This window comes from Euprymna scolopes, chromosome 12 (assembly GCF_053919585.1).
Source record: "Euprymna scolopes isolate OS-2025 chromosome 12, ASM5391958v1, whole genome shotgun sequence".
NCBI classification, from domain to species: Eukaryota; Metazoa; Mollusca; class Cephalopoda; order Sepiida; family Sepiolidae; genus Euprymna; species Euprymna scolopes.
In genome coordinates this window covers 81,640,484-81,663,691 of record NC_136493.1, presented here as the reverse complement: position 1 = coordinate 81,663,691, position 23,208 = coordinate 81,640,484, and the positions used below count along the sequence as shown (strand labels likewise).

General features: G+C 33.3%; 1 protein-coding gene across 2 annotated transcripts in view; it reads right to left on the bottom strand.

The window, feature by feature from the left end:
* The window catches only part of LOC145291378 (uncharacterized), a 92,060-nt gene that overhangs the window by 62,907 nt on the left and 5,945 nt on the right, over positions 1-23,208 (bottom strand). For both annotated transcript variants that reach the window (XM_080137167.1, XM_080137166.1), the window contains exons 2-4: positions 18,157-18,198; positions 5,021-5,094; positions 282-350 (exon numbers count right to left, since the gene is read on the bottom strand). In XM_080137167.1, the coding sequence (XP_079993293.1) occupies positions 282-350; positions 5,021-5,094; positions 18,157-18,198 (185 nt within the window). The remainder of the gene's footprint in view (positions 1-281; positions 351-5,020; positions 5,095-18,156; positions 18,199-23,208) is intronic.

Here is a 23,208-nt window from a genome sequence, read left to right as displayed (position 1 = left end):
TGAATATGTAATATTGGGGTTTTAACAGGATTGGGCAGTAGAGGCATGGAGTACGTTTTCAGGGTAGGTATTATATGTTATGTGAATTAATAAACTAATTAATTAATTAATTAATTGTGGTCTAATGAATGAAAAATATGCTGAGTTATACAGTTAAAAAAAGAATAAAGGACAAAGAAAAGAATAATAAAAATAAATACTGAAAAAAAAAACGAATATTTTTTACTGCAAAATCGTTGCAACTGAAAATAAATATCTGAATAAAGAGAATGGAAACTAACCTTCAAATGTTTTACTTGAAGAGCATGAGATTTTTGCAGGATCTCAACAATGAAAAATACTATTAGGATCTGAAAGAAAGGAAAAGACTTTATTTTTTTTTAAACATTTAAAAAAAACACAAGATCTTTGAATAAAATATTGTTAAAAAAACTCAACCTGGCTTAGAGCAGAAAAAGAGAAAGATAAAAAAAATGAGTAATTGTTAATATTTAAATTTTGCTCTGGTGAAATCTATATTTCAATTTAATATCTTTTACTGAATTACTTTCTCTTTGAACTAATAAAACTTAATACTTTAATCCCAACATCAACTGATCTTTGAATGAGTAAATATTAACATTTGAATTTTGCTATGATGTTAAATAAAAAATGTTTGTAAACATCTGTAGCAAACGAATTTGCAACGAACACAAGCAGGAGCGAATTATCGCGGCTGGAGATTTTGATTACACTTGCTTCCTGGCTTGTCCAATCAGAAGCCAGCTCTCAGTCACATTACCGAGTTTATAAACGGTTAAATCAGTAACACACACACACTCTCTCTTTCTCTCTCTCTCTCTCTCTCTCTCTCTCTCTCTCTCTCTCTCTCTCCATCTCTGGATTTTGGACTGACAACAACTCCATGTGGAACGGACATGTCGCCCCCAACTTCTTTCTTGAAACTTAAAAAAAAAAAATGTAAGGTGCTACTATTTGGGACAAAATTTGCAGGGATACTATGTACAGAATTGAGCAGCAAGATGTCTGTTCAGAGTATATCTGAACTTCTGTATGTCAGTACAGTCAGGGAAGCAGGGAGCCAGGAAGGAATTCCAAAGTCTAGCAGTTCAAGGAAAGAAACTATTCGAGTAGAAGACTTTCCGGCATTAAGGGATCTCTACAGTGTCTGGAAGAGGATATTGACTGGGGGACGATATATAAGGGGGCAGGGGGCGAGAGTGACTGAAACCGACAACCTCGAAATTGTGTGCTATAATTTACAAGAGTTTAAAATGAATATGTTTGATTTTGAAATTGTGTTGATGATAAGGATAATTTGAAAATGACTGCCTCTGATTTTGAAATTGTGTTTGAACATTTAAAGTGAATAATTCTAATTTTGAAATAAGAATAATTTAGAAACATTTAAAGTGTATATTTTTTTTACGTTGAAATTGTGTTGGATGATCTACAAGAGTTTAAAATGAAAACGGTTTATTTGAAATTGTGTTAATGATAAAGATAATTTGAAAATGATTGTGTTCGATAATAAACCATAAGTAGTTGAAATGATTATTTCTGATTTTTGAGATGATGTTTAAGAATAAATTGTACGCATTTACAATGAATTGTTGATTTTGAAACATGGGAGTAGTAAAATTGAATTTCTAATTGCGTGATTTATAGTAACGCTCCCGTGAAGTTATGACTTAATTATTCTAATTTTCAAATAAAAAGAATGAAGTTGCCTGCGTGTTGTTAATGTTTCTTATGAACAATGATGAGAGGGTTGACTAATTGTCTCCTCTGGAAAAGGAAGATAAAAACAAATAGAATGATCTATGTATCTATTATAGACGCGTTCTGGGTCGTCCAGCACTTGCCAAAAATTTGAAAAAAAAAACGAGAAGAAATTTAGACTGAAATTTCTGGGAATTAAATTGAAATTTTCTTTGAAAGATTTAAATCAATACTTTTGGGAGAAAAATTGCGCGTTGACATTGTTTGAAGAGAAATTAAGAATTTCGGGTTGATATTCTGTGAATTATAATGTTGAAACGAGATTGAAAAATTTAAATCGATACTTCAAAAAGAACATTGGGCGCTTAGGTTGTTTTGAACAGAATCTGAAAAGAAATTGAGAATTTCGGGTTGATATTCTGTGAATTAAGTGGAAAAGAGATTGAAAAATTTAAATCGATACTTCGAAAAACAAAAAAGTTGCACACTGAGGTTGTTTTGAACAGAATCAAAAAAAATAAAACTTACAAATTGATACTTCTAATTAAACTGAAAGGTTTAAAAAATAATTAAACAAATCCATAACGAAATGAAGCCACCGGCATCAACTGGTGTTTGGTTTAATGTGTAACAAATGAATTTTGATGGATAAAAGAAAAGACTACTCTAATCGTGACAGGGTTCATGAAATCTGTCTTTGCAAACGATGAGACGAGGAAGCTGAAAATGTGTCTGCTTAACAATGGAAAGGGGAAAAACAGCAGAATGCGGGTAACTGAAACCGGAAAGAGGGAATCCCCTGTCAGCAGCAAGCAATGTGCACGCAAGTCAGGTCTCCTCTCGCCCTTGTCAATTAAACAAGGCGGTTAGCAACCAGATTTTTCCAGTGTTGCCCGGCTCCCATATTGTGGCTTATAGCGAATTCTGCTATGTTGATACTATAATTCGAGTTTTTGATGATTTTTAAGGAAAAATTACTTAACCTGCATGCACATCACTTGCTGCTGACAGGTGATTCCCCCTTTTCGGTTTCAGTTACCTGCGTTCTGTTTTTTTCTTTTTTACCCAAGTGCCGAAGGTTAATATTTGTTGTTTAAAGAAGGTTAATTCTTTTTATTAGAGAAATTGAATTTTCGATGAGTTTGAATTTTGAGTGTATAGATAGTGCTATATGCTTATGACATGGAATACGACCGGAACAATGATTGGTGTTTGAGGGTCTGAGGTTTGGATGTTCACTTGCATTGGCTGAGGGCTGCGTTTTGAAACAAAGGGTCCCGCCCGACCGTGTAGCCAATGGTAGCGGGTTGGGGGGCGGTTCAAGCTCCGGATGTCTTCTCGGTCGATCATTCTAGTATTCGGTCTATCACCAGCAGGTGGGTGTGGCAGACCTCATGTGAGAGATTACAACAAGAAAAATCTAACGGCGGTGAAATAAATGAGCAGAGGTTGATATGATGTGGGATACTGTGTGCCTTGCGTGGAGCTAAAGCCCTAACAGAGTTAAATTCGTTTGGAAATCCCTGTTGTCACCAGAGTATCACATTCATTCTGCTCGCCGTTATGTGAGAGTTTGTCAATGAGTATTGAACTTTGAATAAATGGTGAAGATTTAGATTGTCATTCGTAAAACAATGAGAGAATTAAAGTGACTGTTAAATCTTGAAATGAAAATGTAAAGCATGAATATAAGGGAAAGAATTCTCCATTTAATGACGGAGATGAACCTGTCCATGCTAGAATACTCGATGGGGCTCGTATAGATGATAGGAGCCCTGAGAGTGAAAAAATGATGTCGTCCTTAGGAAGACTAGTGAAGTGAAAATCACATATTCATGCCGTCAGTAGCCTGGTGAGTGATTGAAACCTATAAGATATTGATTGGAAAATATCAAAACGGAATCGATAAGTTCAATAAGGCTAGGCAGTCTTTTAACTAGTACTTAAGACAAGTGAAATGATGATCACGCCAGCACACTAATCAGTGACATTAGTGAGTGATTGGAACCTGTGGGATATTGATCAGCCAATATGAAAGAGGAATCGACAAGTTCACTGAAACTAGAAAGCATTTAACTAATACTAAGGATGCAGAGGAATATGCTCGAGTATTAAGACCTTTGTGGGATGAGTTGCGGTTATTATAACCCCAGTGTGCTGTACAACGTAATAATCTAGGAGGGTTGGAAAACAAATCAAGAAGACAGTGATTCCTATAATGGGCAAGGCATTGATATAAGACTGTTGAGGCTATAAACTGCCCATTGCGGGTCCTGTTGAGGACATATTCATGGAAGAAGTATAATTCAAATATGTAAATCCTGCATATTTTTTTAATTGCACTCATATTTAGTTTAATGTTTATTTTAATTTATTATTTCACTTTTGAAATTGGTTTCATTTGTGGTAGATCTCCAAAGCGTTGGACTGATCAGATACACAATGATGCATAAATTCCATTGTTAACAGTGAAAAAATGTGGAAGGATTGTGTATCGAAAGATTCGTAATGTATGTAAAGTACAAAAGAGTTATATGTTAAAAGCCTTTCTTTCTGCATTCATTTTGCCTTTTAGTGTCATTCACACAATCTTCTATACTTATCAGTCATCTTCCCCTTCTCTACTTTTTACATAGAACCGGTCAATATCTTACTAAGGTGGAGTGCATTGTACATGCTCATTAGTTTTCTAGTCAAGATGCCTAAGTTCTTGTTTTGACTAGAATATCTCAATAGTAAAAACCCCAAAAAGAAGCTTCGGGCGTTTCAAAATATTATCATTGCAGTCTTACACATAAATATATCTATATTCATATCCTCTGATTCTCCCTATACTTTGACCATTCATTCGTGAAATAGAATTTTTATGAAAGAAGGTACATTTTCTTGACGGAGTGCTAAAAAATAGCAGTTTATTTTTAAATGAGTTGGAGCAGCTTCATTTTGAAAATGTGGAGCGTGAAAAAGTCAGCTTCAATTTGGGATGTGTGAAGAAGAGCTGAAGCAGCTCCAAACATAATAGAGTATATAAAACCTTACTTATATGTAAAAAAAGAACCTTTGTTTCATAACGTGTTGCATTTGTTCATTCATATTACATATTTATAAAAAAAAACATCAAATTCAATCATGTAATAGACATATAATCATGTAATAGACATCACAATTATTTACATACGACATTCTCTCTTTAAAAGATCAATAATATATACAATGATATGTGACTGTCATTTTTTGTGTCAGAATTCCTTTTAACACACTCATAGAAATGTAAACAAAACAAACAAAAAAAACTTACATGAACAACAGAAGCAGTTAAAAAAGCCACAAGAAATGGATACAATCCAGATTTGTCAAGTAATAATGGCAATCCTGGAATGAAATGAAACAAGACATTTTTTAAAAATGTATAAAATTAACAATTTTCGTTAGAACTATAATAGAATATTTGAGTCGAAAGGCAGATGAAACACATTTTTACTTTAGTGGGAAATTACATTGATAAAAAAAACATTGATCTCCAGTCACTTCACTGAATTGAAAGGGCAATAAAAATTTTACCTCAATCGAGGAAATGATTTTCAATGAAACCTGGCCATAAATCACATTGAAAGTCAATTTCTAAAAGCTGTCCAATACATGTCGGTATATGAAACGGACGTTAAATCAAATATGATGGTAATAATAATATGAATTTCATATTGCACTTTTCAATCGAATTATATGTTTACAAAGTGGCAAATTTTACAGGTCAAAATTAACAGTTTTACTTAGAACTGAAAAAGAAAATTTCTTTTTGGTTTGAAGAATAAAACATTTAATTTTATTAGAAGTAAAATAAACAAGTGGTAAGAAACATAATAGACCATGAAATTTTTTTTATTCCTTTAGATTCACCGCTTATCAAGGCCCGAATGCCACTCAAGGATAAGGGTTAATGAATGTAAGGTAGTAAGTAATATAGTAATCATTAATGGTGTAAATTGGGTGGAATTTGATTATTTATGAGCTCAACATTGGATTGGAAGGTTACCATGTTGTATTCAACCGGTAACAGTGTTCCACAGGCGGGCAATTCTGGGAAAGAAGCTTTGTTCTTGGAAGCTGCGTATAGATTCAGGCACAGATAGAGAGTGGAGGAAATATTGCTTGTTGCTAGTCGAGTGTTTTTTTGTGAAAGTTTGGCAAAGGGGGACCATAGATTAGAGTTCAGTCGAGCACTTGCCATTAAAATAATAATAGAGCAGGAACAGACTCGCAACATCGCTTCTGTGGTAAAGAGGCTGCAGGGAAGAGAAAAGGACATCACTTAGGTTTTGAAGCCGGTTTTGAACTCTATCAAGGCTGGATAAGGCATGGTGGCAACAGATTCCATTTTAGAGCTCTTATAAAAATTGCATCAGCAGTGAGATATCTACTGGAGTGGTAGAGTGATCCAACCATTTTTCCAACGATCTTGGCAACAGATTTGATGTATGTGTTGCATTTCCGATCAGGAGTTAAGGTTAGTCCCAGAAGCTTGTCAATACATGGAATTTCCTCAAGACGAGAACCATTCAATTCAATTAGGGCATAATGGGGTCAGAGCAATTATGATTAAAGGATAGAAGCTTAGTTTTCGATGCATTAAAATTAATCAGCCACCTTTTCCCATTGCACCATGTTCCCAAGATCAGAAGAGAGAGAATCAGAAAGATCTTGATCATTGCTGGCCTTTGAAGTGTTACCATAGATTGTGGGGTCGTCTGCATAAATGTTTAAGAATGTGATTTCGGAGATCATTGATGAAGATCAGGAAGAGAGTTGGATGGACCCTTGAGGGACGCCAGTGTTGATACTATGAATTTCTGCTTTCTGTCCATCAACGACTACTCTTATAAGTCTAATGGAGAGAAAGGATTGAATAATTGATAGGATATTTCCAACTAATCCATAGCTGGCGATCTTGTGAAGTAGATCTTCATGTCATACTCTATCAAAAGCCTTTTTAATATATCAAGAACTATTGCTCTAGAAATGAAGCCCGGTCAAGAGATTCACTAATCCTGTGATATAACAGTCAGTACATCAGCTGCAGATCTCGCAGAACAGAAACCACATTGCATGTCACCGAGTAGGTGATTTTTGCTGAGATGGTTGACAACTTTTCTTTTAAAGACTGTGCAGACTGATGAAGTGTTTCAGGGTTGGGAAGCATTTCTCCTTAAGACATCGTTTAAACAGTTTTCTAAATATTGGAAGTAGTTCTAGTGGAAACTTTTTGAACACTATGACTGGAATGCCATCAGGGCCAGTTGTTTTACTGGAATCAAGGTTTTTGATAAGTTTGGCAACATCACGTACAGATATTTGTATGTCACAGAGTGTGTTTTCAGTCACAGGAGGAAATATGGGGGGGGGGGTATGCGGCTTTGATCGCAAAGGGTAGAATTTGCTGCAAAATTTTTGCCCAAGAGTTTAGCTTTGTCAGATGCTGACATGATTACCTCAGGTTCATTGATGATGGACATACTTCTGTTCATGACCCTGTTTGTTATTCGCCAAAAGTTGGTAGGAACCAAGCCATTGTTCAGATACTTTAAAATTGAAGTACTGAGCATACTAATCCCTTGGAGTCTTTATTACTCTTTTACAATGATTGATTTGGTTTCACAACATCGATGCAACGACAATGGAAATAGTGATTTTTGGGCTCAATTACAGCGGCACATTCTGGGGTAAATCACAGCTGGCCGTTGAGCTTTTGCTGGAATTTCTTGGAGGCTATGAAGCAGTCTATACTGACAATTAACCATTCAGTCAGGTCAGATATTATATTTTTAACATGGAATGCAGAAGTATATCTGATATAAATGTTCAGAAGTTATCCCAATCAACCATAGAGTATCGATATACTGTATGATGGAGAGGTACATCTGAAAACTTATTAAATTTTTTTATCTTAATCGAGAAAACTGTGATCAGAAGATCCCAATGGAGACAGAATGGAGAATGAGCAAATTTCTATGCAAGTTGTAAGAAAAAGGTCAAGGAGACTTGCATATTGTCTGTTGGAGTTGGGCAGATGGGTGGGTTCAAGAACAATTTGTATTTGGTCATAGACAATCGATAAATCATGACAGTACCTCCTCACGTTATCCATCTTGTTTGATAATAGACCATTTCATTTGCTTAGAACTATAACAGACCATTTCATTTGCTTAGAACAATAGACCGTTTTCTTTGGTAAAAATATAATCTAACATTTCATTTGTTTAGAACTATAATAGAAAATTTAATTTTAATGAAGACAAAAATTTAAAAAAATCAGGGACTAAAATGTCTTTATGAGAGAATTTAACTAAAACATTAGTTTAGAAACCGTAAAAAATAGCTACAGACAAAAATTTGTCTTTGGAGAGTGTTAGCCTTAATTTGAGAGGCCAAGACAAAATATTTGTAATAGTGTCCCCAAATTCAAAGCCAAGAGCTGTAGAAATAAACAGTTGTTGGATTTTCAAAAGTGCACGTGTTCATAGCAAACAGATGTGTTATATCAAAAAAAAAAGAAGAAAGAAAGAAGGAAAGAAAAGGCAAGAAAAAATTTATGAATTATGAAAAATATAACTTTTGTTACTAAAATTTATTTTTCATTATTGCAAAATATTTTACAAGTTTCTACTAATTTTAGAATTTATTAACATAATTGTCAAAAACGGTAAAATGAAAAGTGGAATAGAATCATTTAGAACAGCAAAACTCAATTATGAGCAATTAATATAAGGCTTAGTCTACAACATGTTTTTTTTTAGTAAAATCGTCATTCTCTACATGCATCTAACCAGAGTCTAATATATGAACAAGAAAATTCAATAATAAAAGCTTAATCCGTTTCATGCATTTCTTCTTACTTCTGATTTGAATCTTGAAAAAAATCTTAATAAAATTCACTGCCTTAATTATAAAGACAAAACATTTCAACTTATGAATCGTGAATACGAGTTCAAACAACTAAAATAATTACCTCAACAACATTAGATTTAAATGTGTCTATATGTACAGAACTTTTTAAGCGTGTGCACTTCAAACCTTTAGGATTATTTGTTGTAAAATACATAGAAGAGCAAGAGACACGTGACCATGATGACTAGGATTTGAGGTTCTGAACAAAGAAAGCAAAAGAATTGAACTGAAAGAATAAAAGGCAAAGTGTACCAACATGGTTCCAATTTCCAAGATGATTCTAAAGTTCCATACAAAACAGATGAAAAAGGTCAGAGGTCAAACAGCAGATATTTAGTGATGACAACAATTCAGATGAAGAAACCAAATCTGTAAATTGTAAATAGCAACCACATGACTTACATGTGTTGAACGACTGTTAAATGTTTTTCACTCCTGATGGAGGGTATGACACCAATGATTTCGATGATCGTTTTTATAACCACCAGCTGTGCTAACCAACCAATGAAAATTTTCCAAAGTTACTATAAAAATTGTCGAATTTTGGATTCAATCAGTTTGCTGTTAACTATGTCACGGACCGCATTTGATTCTTGACTTCCATCTTTGTTACTGGCAATTACTTTACACTCGGTATCAGGACTGCACTGCTTCTCCATCACCATCTTTGTTCAACAGGATGTCTCAACACTTAACAAGTTATGCATCCAGCCATCGTCTTTTCTTTGACAGTTCGGAATTTAAATTCGAATTGTGGCAGGTAAAATTTGTGGGGTATCTAAGGATTCGAAAACTACACAAAGTGATACAAGCTCCAACAGAGAATCCTAACGACCCCGAATTTCTCGAAAAGAACGCGTTTTTGCAGAACTAATTCCATGCTTAGACGATAGAAGTCTGTATCTGATTATAAGAGACGCCTTGGATGATGGACGAAGAGCATTGAACATATTAAGAGAACATTATTTATCAAAAGGGAAACCGAAAATTATATTACTATATACAGGACTAACGTATCTGAAACGTGACGAGGATTAAACTATTACCGACTACGTCATAAGGGCAGAAACAACCGCCAATGCCTGAAAACTCTCAGGTGAAATAATAAGCGATAGCTTGTTGATATCAGCGACCTTCAAGGGACTTCCAGCCGATTTTAAACCATTTACAACTGTTATAACGCAAAAAGCAAACCCATAGATTTCAGTGAATTTAAAGTGGCATTGCACAATTATGAAGAGACTAATCGGATGCTCGTGCACAATAATAACTCCAGCAATATTATGAAGTTCAAAAATGCTTCTCGAAAACAGACACCACCAAATTTCGCACCTCACCGCAACTTGTTCCCCAAAAGTAATTTTCCCAAGAAAAAGAATAAAATTATCTGCTATAATTCTGGACGACCCAACCACAAAAGTTTCCAATGTTGATATAAACACTCTAAAATGGACTCTGTAAAATATGTTGAGAACTTTGAGGAAGAATATACATTTCTATTCACATGTAACTTTGATAATACCGCAAACGGTAAAAACCTCCTTGTAGACTGTGGTGCTACAGCACACGTTATTACCAAGGAATCTGATTTTATCAATTTTGATTCAAACTTTAATCCACAAAGTCATTTTGTCAAACTTGCCGAATGATATAGTCTTGAAAAGAGGTGATGCTAAAATATCCCGAAAAAATAATAAAGGCAAAATCTGTAACTGTATTCTAAAAAAATGCTCTGTTCATACCTACATTTTTAAGCAAGACGTATTTTCCGTGCAGGCTGCCATTAAACAAATATTAAGTTTGGCCAAAACAAGTCAAAATTGATATACTCCAATGGAACTGTATTTGACATTAAAGAAAATGGCCGACTATATTATTTAAAAAGTATGGTTCCCTCAAAAACTGCCTGTCACGACTTGGAAACCTGGCATAAAATTCTAGGACACTGTAATACAGCTGATTTAAAAAAAAATTACCAAATGTGGTCGAAGGCATGAAAATAATATCCTCAGACGATCTCCCAAATTGTGATGTGTGTGCACAGGGGAAAATGACAAAATATATAAGCAGAACGCCAGACACGAAAATTCTCTCACTTGTGCACTGTGACTTAGCAGGTCCGATCAGCCTGATGGGGAGAAATAATCTAAGGTACGTTTTGAACTTTATTGATGATTTTTCTGGTTTAATTATAGTTTATTTTCTAAAAAACAAATCCGACACTATCCTCGCCACTAAGAAATATTTAGCTGATATTGCCCCGTATAGCTTGGTAAAATGTATTTGCTCAGACAATGGGACTGAATTTACTAGTAAAGACTTTGAACTTCTATTAATTAACCATCGTATTAAACACGAGAAATCTGCGCCATATTCCGCCTTCCAAAATGGCACTGCTGAAAGGGCATGGTGAACCCTTTTTGAGATAACAAGATGTTTACTTATCGAATCAAAATTAGCGCATAGTTTATGGATGTACGCTTTAATGGCAGCAACATATATCAGAAATAGATTGTTCAATAGAAGATTAAGCAAAACACCATATGAAGCGTTTTGCGGTGTAAAACCCAAAATGAACTGAATGCATATATTTGGTTAAAATTGTTTTGCATTTATAGAAAATACCAGTAAACTAAATAATAAAAGGGAAAAAGGTATTTTTGTAGGTTACGATAAAAACAGTCCAGCATATTTAATCTACTTTCCAGCCCAAAATGCCATAAAAAGGGTTAGATGTGTAAAATTTAACGATACATTAAATTTAAAAAATGGCTGTCTAGTGGATGAAAAACGTGAAGAAATATTACCTAGCATCTTAATCGATCACAATGGAAATATTAATAACAACGACAATTGCAGTAGAACTACATATGAAAATATTAACCAGACACGTCGATACCCGATAAGGGAGCGAAAAGGGCCAGACTTCTTAAAAATTAAAAAGATATAAGACTACGCAGTGGATTACTGTTACTCATTGAAAAACGCATCGGAAAGTTATAATGAGGCGATTAATTCAGAAAATCACCAAGAATGGAAACAAGCTATGATATCCGAATTGAAAGCTTTATCTGAAAATAACACATACGAAATAGTGGCAAAATCAACAGATAAAAATATAATTTCTTGACGCTGTTTTTTTTTTTTTTCCAAAAAGATCACAGCTTCTGGCAGTGAAACTTTTAAAGCAAGATTTGTTGCAAAAGGTTTTTCATAAATTTCTGGAGTGGAATATTTTACAACATTTTCACCAACAACAAATTTAATAACAATTAGAATTTTATTACAACTTGCCGCTCAATACAATTTAAAAATACATCAAATGGATGTAAAAAATGCTTATTTAAATGCTCCGAATGACTGTGAAATCTATATTTACCCTTCAGAGAGATTTAAAATGAAAAATAAAAATGGTGTGTGGAAACTGAATAAATCGTCATATGAACTAAGACAAAGTGCTCACAATTGGAATTTAACACTCCATAATAGAACAGGAATTAAAGCAATGTCCCGTAGACGCGTGAATGTATACCAAAAATGTAGGTAATAAATTTAGGTTTTTTGGGTTGACGATATATTACTTGCCTCAAACTGTGACAACACTTTAAAAAATGTTAAAAATATGGCCGATCTTGGACGACCGTCATTGTTCCTTGGTATAAAATTTACCTGTGAAAATGAAACTATAACAATGAACCAATACATTGAAAAAATTCTGCTCAAGTTCAGAATGCAAAATTGCAAACCACAGACAACTCCCGTCGAAATTGACATAAATAAAAATATATAGACCGAAACAAAATCCATAGATGATCGATTATACAGAGAAATGATTGGAAACCTCATCTATTTGATGACCGCAACTAGGGCATACATATGTTACATGGTAACAAAGCTATCTCAAAACTTACGAAGACCGACAATTAAGGACCTTAATCGTGCAAAACAAATCCTTCGTTATCTAAAAGGAACTAAGAAACAATCTTTAATATTCAAAAAATCTACATATCCTCTAAATTTAGAAGGATTTTCAGATTCAGATTGGGGTAACTCTGAGGACAGAAAAAGTATAGCGGGGTATTGTTTTAGACTGTCAAAGACTGAGCCTATGATCTCTTGGAAAACTAAAAAGCAACAAATTGTTGCCCTTTCTACTTGTGAAGCAGAATATGTGGCTCTTACTCATTCCATGCAGGAGGCAATTTTTCTGAACACCCTTCTAAAATCTATTTTAAAACCAGATCTAAGTAAAAAACTATAGTAATTCATTGTGATAATCAGAGCAGTATCTTATTGGCAAATAATTCTATGATTCATCAAAGGTCAAAGCATATTGATATCAGATATCATTTTCTAAGGGATGAACCTTACAATTGAATAAAAAAACATATCATAAAACTTTAATTAAACTTGGAAATACGATTTAAAAAATAGCACTGATTAGCACCAGAAATTGTTAGGTGAAATACAGAAAAGTTTCTACCAAGAAAACCATTACTTTTTTTTGCTAATCTTACCAAGGGGAGGGGATGGTGTTTTGTCACTATTCTGTGCTTTCAACTAACAATTTATTAAAAAAACAAAAGGTAAATTTTCACATTAGGTCCACCTCCACAATTTTTAACATGGGTAAGATGGGGGTGTTTATTTTGAAAGCAGTTCTTAACATGGGGAGAATGGTAGTATTTATTCCAAAAGCCGTTTTTAAAAGATGAAAGACAGGTAAAAGGTTAAAACACGTGGTTAGACATGGGTGTTGTTTATTCCGAAAGCCGTTCTTAATATGGGGAGGTTGGGAGTGTTTATTCATGGCCGACAGTGAATTATAGTGCATAGTACATGTCTTTATATCTCGAAACTAATTGCCTCTGCAAATTTTAAATGAGATTTTCTTATTCAGCATAGTCGAAAATTGTGGAGGTGGACCTAATGTAAAAAAAATACCCTCCCCCCAAAAAAGATATTGTGAAATTTAAATTTAAGCGCGGTACTAAAAATAAAATTAGACAGAAAAATACACCTTTGGGTTTGTACTTGCACAAAGACTTGAAAAAGTTGTCAACAAAAACAAATATATAACAAGTAAATATTTTCAAAGGCAAGATAAGTTACTTTTCTACCTAATTGGATAATTTTTAGTGTTTTTATTGGGTTTGTACTACTGTACATATAGATTCGAAAAAGTTGTAAAAAAATAAATGTATAACAAATATTATCAAAGGCAAGATATGTTACTTCATTACCAAAATGGATAGGTTTTTTTTGCTTTTTTTAATGTAAAATGTTTATTCGGCTTGAAAAACACAGCATTTACTGCCATATTTGAAAATTACAAATGGCGGCAGACTGTGTTAACACATTAGGTTTGGGAAAATGAGTTAAAACTAAAAAACTATACAAATACTGTTAAAAAACACCGAATACATGTCTGCCTATGTCACGGTAACATATATTGAGTGAGTTCCTGACAGTATTTTGTATAGTTTTTTAGTTTTAACTCATTTTCCCAAACTTAACGTGTTCAACACAGTCTGCCGCCATTTGTATTTTTCAAATATACAGATAAACACTACATGTTTTCGAACCGATTAAACATTTTACACTAAATAAAAACACTAAAATCTTATCCAGTTAGGTAGAAAAGTAACTTATCTTGCCTTTGATAACATTTATTTGTTATATTTATTTTTCAACAACTTTTTTGTTTCTGTGTTTAGTAATACAAACCCGTTTTATTTACCATAACGTTTAGTCGGCTCGAAAAACAGTGTTTATCAGTGTATTTGAAAAACACAAATGGTGACGGACACCGTTGATGATGTTAAGCTTGAGAAAATGATTTAAAACTAAAATACTATACAAAATACTATCACAAACCCACCGAATATATCAACCTATGTCACAATAACATATAATCAGTAGGTGTCTGACACTGTTTTGTATGGTTTTTAACTGACTTTCCCAAACTTAACATATTCAACAGAGTCCGCGACCATTCATCTTTTTCAAATACATAGATAAACACTGAGTTTTTTGAGCCGATTAAACATTTTACATTAAATAAAAATACTAAAAAATTATCCAGTTAGATAGAAACGTAATTTACCTTACCTTTGCTTTCATTTATTCGTTTTTGGACAACTTTTTCGAATCTATGTATAGTAACCCCCCCCCTTACCCAAATATTAATTAAAAACTCACATTTTTTAATACAATAAAAAGAAAACTATGTAGCGTTTCAACGTTTTAGCAACTTTCGTCTTAATCCACTGAATGTTGGTCGAGCCCAAGCCATGATTGACAGTAACTCCCGAGGATCCGGATCCAATTCTGCAAGAGTACCATTTTTTTTCATTTTAGCCTTTTTTTTTTACTTTTTGGAGTGGATTGCTGTACTAAGAATATAAGAAATATGCATTTTCTCTTTTTATTAGAATTTTCTATTACACCAAATTAAGTCACAGCAATGCGTGGCAGGGTACAGCTAGTATATATATATATATATGTATATATATATATATATATATATATATATATATATATATATATATATATATATATATTCGAAAAGTGTTTACTTTTATATGTATAAAAAAAATGGCTTCTTTTTGCACACATTATACCAATATATTAATTTTTTTTGACCAATGAGAATAAAGACAAATTCTCAGAAAAAAACAAAAAAAAAATATTATTTTATTTTTGGTTTTATTTCTTTCTTTCTTTATTTATTTATTTATTTTTCTTTTCTCAAGTCAAACCAAATTGAATCCGAAAGGATTTGTCCATTATATCTAAAAAGGAGGCGTGTTAAATGTTTTTCACTCCTGATGGGGGTAGAGATTTATTTTCTGCCCACCTCAGCAAAATGTGGCATAAGGCCAGAAAGTGGGAAACCAGCAGGCTCCCCTAAAGGAGCGCCACTCCTGCAATTGTAAAAATTGCCTGAGTGACCCCATAGGCATTCCCCAGTCAGGGCGCCTCAGGCAGTAAGCGATAAACTTACTCCACCGGAGAGCCCAGTGGCAAGGCCTGGGAGGGTGGACCTCCTAGGTATTACCCAGACGGTGTACTTCAGTCCGACAGGTGCTGGGCCGGTTCCCGGCTCCTCACCTGTCGGACTGAGTGTCAAGAACGGATCCTTGACGAGTACTTCTACCCTGTCTCCCTGCAGCCGAAGCCGCTAGGAGACCTTCCCCATCAGACGAGTGTGGGGGTATGACACCAATGATTTTGACGAACCACCAGCTGTGCTAACCAACCAATGAAAATTTTCCAAAGTTACTATAAAAATTGTCGAATTTTGGATTCAATCAGTTCGCCGTTAACTACGTCACGGACTGCATTTGATTCTTGGCCGCCATCTTTATTACTGGCAATTACTTTACACTCAGTATCAGGACTGTACTGCTTCTTCACCACCATCTTTGTTCAACAGGATGTCTCAACACTTAACAACGGCTTTAAATAAATTGACTCCCAAAGTAAGTTACATCTAGACAGCACTTCATCTAATTCCCAATATTTCTTTGGTCTTCTGTAAAATTCAGTTGAAGGGATAAGATAGCTGTCGCATGGAGCAACTGCCTTGATAGTTTGCTTATAGTCCCCACATAAGAACCATCACATATATTTCATTAGTTGCCTTAAATGTGCGTTCCCCTGAGCCGCCAGTGGCAGACGACTCAGACAGTCAGAAATACCATTTAGGAATCTTGCACAATATTCTAGCTTGTAATTATAGACAGACAAGAAGAAGGCCTAATGTTGGACTTGAGCATCAGCCATAGGTTGAATTGGTTTGTTCATCTGTAAATAGACCCAACAACAATGAAAACTGGAAAGGTGCTTCCAAACAAATATTGATGTAACCTCTTCACCACCCAACCCAGGTTTTTCCTTTTCAATGTGTGCATAGAGTGTTTGAGAAATACAACATGCTGGCTTTTAACTACCATCTTCCATTATGAGCCAACCCAACTCCCAAATTAGATGTTTTAATTATAGGCAGACAAGAACAGGGCCCAACGCTGGGCCTGGGCATCTGTCATAGCTGGAATTGGTTTGTTTTCTGTAAATATTTTAAAATCAAAGCGCTTTAAGTCTTTAAAATACCATTATTTTGTTCAGAGATGAATATTTTTCACATGCTTTAATAAATAATAATGTAAATGATATATTTGAAGAGTTTTGAGCAAATAAAGTGATGAAAATCTTAACGCTATAAAACAACGATTTTCGTAACTTTTTTATGAACCTCCTACTTCTATAAATGAATGGTACCACGTTTCTACGAGGAATTGCATGATGAAATTGGGAAAAACATCATAAAAAACATCAATCTCATTTATTGTCAGCGTACAAAATAAAGTGGTCCATTCGTTCTTTCTTTGTTGATTTCATATGATTTCAACATGACGAAAAATTATTTTTGAATATATTTTGTATTCCAACCAATAAGTAAATCAATGTTTTTATTATTTTCAAATGTTAAAATGATAATTCTATGTTGATTTTTTTCTTTTGGTACTAGCCATTTTAATTAGTCTATCTCTTCTAAATATTAACTCCTTTTTCAGCCAAAGTAAACAATTTGACTTGATCGCTCAGTTATAAGCAGCAGCGGATATTTACTTTTTTCATGTTTAATGCCCGACAGTTTTGTTAACTATGCTTATAGGTTTATTTTGTAAAACAAAACAAAAAAAAACAACAAAAAAAGAACATTTTTCTGTTTAAAATGAATGCAATTTGTTGTTCTTGTATAAAATAGTCTCTCCTTCAAGAAATATTGTTTTCACGTGACAATTATTTGTTGACTTTCTGGTGGCCAGATAACAATAGTGAAAGTAAGATGAGGAGAAAATAGATGCTGACAGTTTTCAGTGATAGGCTGAGGAAAAACTGGACATATCTGATTTTCAGAGGATGCTGACTGTTGATGGAGAATGATCCCAATGTGTGATAAAGAAGGTTGTCATGGAGGAGGGGGGGGCGGTGTAAAAAAAACGGACAACGATCAATACATAATGTTTGGGTCCTTACATATTAAGGTATTACACACTTACCTCGAGCACAACTAAATTATCCCTACATTTTTTTTTTTTTTTTACATAGGACTCATCACTTATCAATCACTTATCAAGGCCCGGGGCACTCGAGGATAAGGGTTAATGAGTGTACAGTAGTCAATGGGATAATGTCGTAGAAATCGTTAGTAGTGGAAATTTGTTAAATTAGGGGACGATTCAACAAGAATTTGTTTACGTTGTATTGTTTCTACTCTAGCATCATCATTAACAAAGAAAGTTTTCCAATTTCCAGTTTAAAATCAATAGATGTGTTTTGTTAATTTAAAAATAAAGATTATTAAAAGAAATAAGAGTTTAATTTTCATTTAACATGATTAATTACTATCTTAATAAAACAGAAACTGTATTTTGAATATTAAGAACATAAAAAAAGATGTTTTATTATTTAATTATTACTCACCTAGAAAGCCTATTCCAAGGATAGATGACACCGTTACAAAATCTACAAGAAAAATTTTAGATATTAATTTGTTATTTATTTTTAAAAAGTCATATATTAATTAATCTACTTATATATAAAGGACACTTTGTGTGTCTATAGGAATGCCTCCAATCAAAAATCGATAATTAAAAAATCTGATTAAAAAAGGAACAGTCCGATTTTAACTAAAGTCGACACTCTGATACAGCCTAACATCACAAGTACATTTTATAAGTATTATCACTGCACAAACAGAAGCATACATAAGAGGCATACAAAATCAGCAGGAGGTTCTTTTATATGACAGAGACGCGTTCGAAACGAGTGTTTAAAGCACAATTAAACCATGATACTTAACTTCTGCATTTAAAACTATAATTAAGCCTTTCTATAAAAATAATTTTATAGAATCAACAGTGGGTTCTCTATTGTGAAATATAAACTACAATGAATTGTGCACTAAATCACTTCCTGGGGGCATGTGAAGTTTCCTCCTGGTCCACCGTGATAAGACCTCGAGTAAAGCAGGCAATCAATGGACTTGATTGAAAAATGGGCAATTTCACTTATTTTGATGACAATAAAAGTATTAGAAGTGTGTAATATTCATGCATCCTAATTCAATTCCGGGGAAGGTCGAATCTCTCTGTTAGGATCCATTAAAACAACATTGGACGGGAGATGTATTGATTTAATTTAATTTTTATCTGTTTCATTTTTTCTGTCTATTTTTTCCATGTTAAACATTAATTACAATTATCTTGTAAATCCTTTATTAAAAAAAGAAGCTTGCTAACAAGAACAAAAGATGATTAACTTAAAACACAAAGGATGCCTATTGGTCTTAGTCTAGGAAAAAACCAGGTAGGAGGAAAACAGCAGGAAGAAGTTCCAGGGTTCTGTAATTCTTGGTTAGAAGTTACTGGAATAGGAAGCAGTATTATAATGAAGTATGAAAACAGGGAATTGACCAATAGATCAGATAATTCTGACAATTGAGAGAAGTCTTGTCAATATTATGGTTTCTAATCGAATACCTGTGTCATTCCAACGATGATGTTTGAGCCTTGGGATCTTTTGAAATTCGGTTGACAATCTCAAGGATCACATGACTCTGGGAAGGAGCTGCAAAAAACAGCCTATCCTGCCTTAACAGAGTACAAAATAGACTTTGTGGCTTAGTGGGGGATACCATTTTCTCTACCCTGCAACCTCTCTCCCACAGAAGAGACGTTGCGAGCCTATCCTTGTTTTATCGTTATTTCCATGGCAGGTGCTCGTCTGAACTCCAATCTCTGGTCTCCCCTCGCCAATCTTTCACGAAAAACACCCGTCTAGCCGAATCCACTGTGAAAAATTTCCCCCACTCTTTATCTGTGCCTAAATCAAAACGTGGATTCCATGAACAAAGCTTCTTTCTTAGAACTGCACGCCTGTGGAACTCTGTTCCGTCTGCCTGCTTCCCACCGGACTACAACTTGGATATGTTCAAGTCCAATGTTAACAAATTCCTAATGAACCGCCCCCTTAAGTAAACACTTCATCAAATCTCCACGCTAACGTAATGTACTTGCAATAACCCTTATCCCTGAGTGGCTTCCGGGCTTTGATAAGTGGTGATCACTGTGTAAAAAAAAACAAAAAAACTCAGTATTGTCTTCTGCAATTCTTGTACTGGATGTTTTTTGTTTCATACCTCCAAGTTTTTGGAGGTAAAACAAGGTTAGTGGATTACCTCTGTCTTAAATTGATGATGAGGCAAAAGGCATTGCATGCAATTGAAAATTTATTAAGAAGGTGGTGAGTTTCTTCAGAGGATTTTGAAACTAGAGCAGTAGCATCTGCAAATGGTTTCCTTTAGTAGGGGTTTGGCTTTAAAATGCTAGGGATGAAAAAGCCCATCCATAATTCGGAAATGAAACTGTACACCTGCGTTCTCATCATCAAAAGCACGTTTGAACATCACTGAAAAGAACAGTGTTATGACACAACCTTGTTTGTATCATTGGTTACCACAAAGAGTTCTGAGATTTCTCCATAAGAAACAACTCGACCTTTCATCCCTTCATGAAATAAAATGACATGAAACATATTACCTGAGATCCCGAATTACGAAGGACTTTACAGAGCTTCTTTCTTGACAGCGTCAAAAGCTTTTGATAAATCACCCTTTTTTTGTGAAGATTATAATATGGTTAAAATTTTGTGACAATTTATAAAAAAAAGAACCTATAAGTTCAAACCAATAAATATGACCAAATTTGCCTACATTTGTACATATAGTGTCCTGGCAAGCCAGCTTTAGGTTTGCTGCTTTGTGATTGATTTTCTTAGTTTTTATTTTTATTTTTAGGTTTTTGCTTGTTTGTCCTCCCTGCGGTATCTATCTATCAATCTATATATATATATATATATTGAAATACTCATATCTTTGGTTCTATAGGACGAAACTACATGAAAATTTGCAGGCTTTTTAAAGATACTATTCTATGGTTAAAACTTTAAGACAATTGGCAAAAAAGGAACCTATATTTTCAATCAATAAAATATGCCAAAACTTGCCTACATTTGTATATATAGTGTCCTGCAAGCCAGCTTCAGTTTTGCTGCTTCGGTTGTCATCCCTGTGTCCTTGCAAGGCCACTTATATATATATATATATATATATATATATATATATATATATATATATATATATATATATATATATATATATATATATATATATATATATACTAACAGGGAGACCCGACGGTGCCAGGAATTTAATGATGATCAACGAATGTGTCGCACTCCCATATTTTTATTGCAATCGAAATCAGTGAAATTGGCCATGCAAAAAAGTATCATGGTTTATTGTGCTTTAAACAAAAACATAAATTTTGAACGCGTCCCTGTCATATCAAAGAATTTATTGTTGATGTTATATACCTGGTTTTTCTGCTATTTTGATAATAAAACTTCTTAAATGCACTTGTGATATTAGTTTGTATAAAAGCGTTAACTTCTTTATTTGTTCCATTTTCGATTTTCAATACTTATTGTGGGCATTCTGATACAAAACTTACGAACTAAAACACCCGGACACACAAAGTGAATTTTTTTTTAATCGATCTGACCGTTTTGGAGTACATAAAGAACAAACTCACACATACACAGTTCTTTTACATAATAGTATATATATATATATATATATATATATATATATATATATATATATATATATATATATAAAGCTGAACGTGTGTGTGTGTGTGTCTGGTCACGAATAGGCTCCTATATCGTTGACTATTATGGAAAACTGATCACATATAATGATAGAAGATGTATCGAGGATCAGGAATGGGTATGTTTGATCTGGCAGAAGGGTGGTTCATAAAAATTGTGGTGTCTGCGTTCGCGCCTGGCCCCCAAAGCATGGAAATAAAAAATGAAAAAAAAAAAAACGTTTACACAGGTTTTTGATATAGATGTACTTAAGAATACTTTGATAAGTATGTTTCAACTTTAATAGGGATGGTATAATAAAATTGTGGGGTCTGCGTTCGCGCCTGTACTCCATGGAAATATGGCACAAACTTTAACAAATACTTTTCATATCTATCTGCGTAAGTATACCTTGATAATTATGTTTCAGTTTGAAGAAGTATGGTATAATAATGCTACAAACTTGAATTTGATGATTTTTCATAAATATGTAATATGAATGAATGCAACAGGTTATAAAAAGTAAGTTTTTTTTACATGGTATTATAAGTTGTGATATTTTGAACGGAATTATGTAATTAATAATGTCATAGCTTGGAGCGAGAGGGGAACAGCTTCCTACATCTACATTTGCAATCAATATTGATTGATTTGCTCACACAAAATAGATGCTGCATTTGTTATGGATGAAAAAATTCCGATATTTCACATAGTAATTATAATATTAAACAGAAATATTAAATAAAAATATTAAATATTACATATGATAATTACCATGCACCATAAAGGTTATTGTTTGTGTAAAAATTAAATGAATTTAAGTTTTTTTTCTTCTGTTTTTATATTCTTCAAAAACTGTTCAAGAATGAGTTATCAATAGGAGAATGAGAATTTTTCAAAGTTAGAAACATCGTTTTCCAAATGAAAATTTCGAAACAGTTTAAATATTCACTTATTAATATTTTGAGGTGTTTAAATGAACTTGAAAAAGAATTACATTGCCGATTATAAAATTTTCTAGAAAAAGATTTCTGCTTTAATAGAAAAATGTTCAACAAAATATTTAACCGGAAAATTATGTTACCGAAAACTATTAATATTAAACTATAAAAAGGAAGATACTAAAATTAAAAAGAAATACTATTTTATTTACACTCAATTAGATGTGGCTTATGAACTAATAAAAATGTAATTGTCATTTTCTTACACTTTTTAAGATTTTAAATATTTATAATTTTTCTTATTATAAAAAATGATTATTATATTGATTACAATTTTTTGACAGAAGAAATAAAATGAATTGCATATAAACATTAGACAATTTTTTTAAAATCATCTAATCATAAATATTGTCAGATTTTGTAAATAAATTTTGTAAAAAATTATTATTTATTAAATTGATTTTAACTTTTTTATTTAAAAAAACAAACGAATGAAATATTTAAAATCAGTAAATTATCAATATATCTATAATATAAAGCTGAACGTCTGTGTGTGTGTGTGTGTGTGTGTGTGTGTGTGTGTGTGTGTGTGTGTGTGTGTGTGTGTGTGTGTGGTCACGAATAGGCTCCTATATGGTTGATTATTTTAAAAAACTAATTACATATAATGATAGAAGATGTATCGAGGATCAGGAATGGGTATGTTTGATCTAGCAGAACGGTGGTTCATAAAAATTGTGGTGTCTGCGTTCGCGCCTGGCCCCCAAAGTATGGAAATAAAAAATGAAAAAAAAAAACGTTTACACATGTTTTTGATATAGATGTACATGAGAATACTTTGATAAGTATGTTTTAACTTAAATAGGGATGGTATAATAAAATT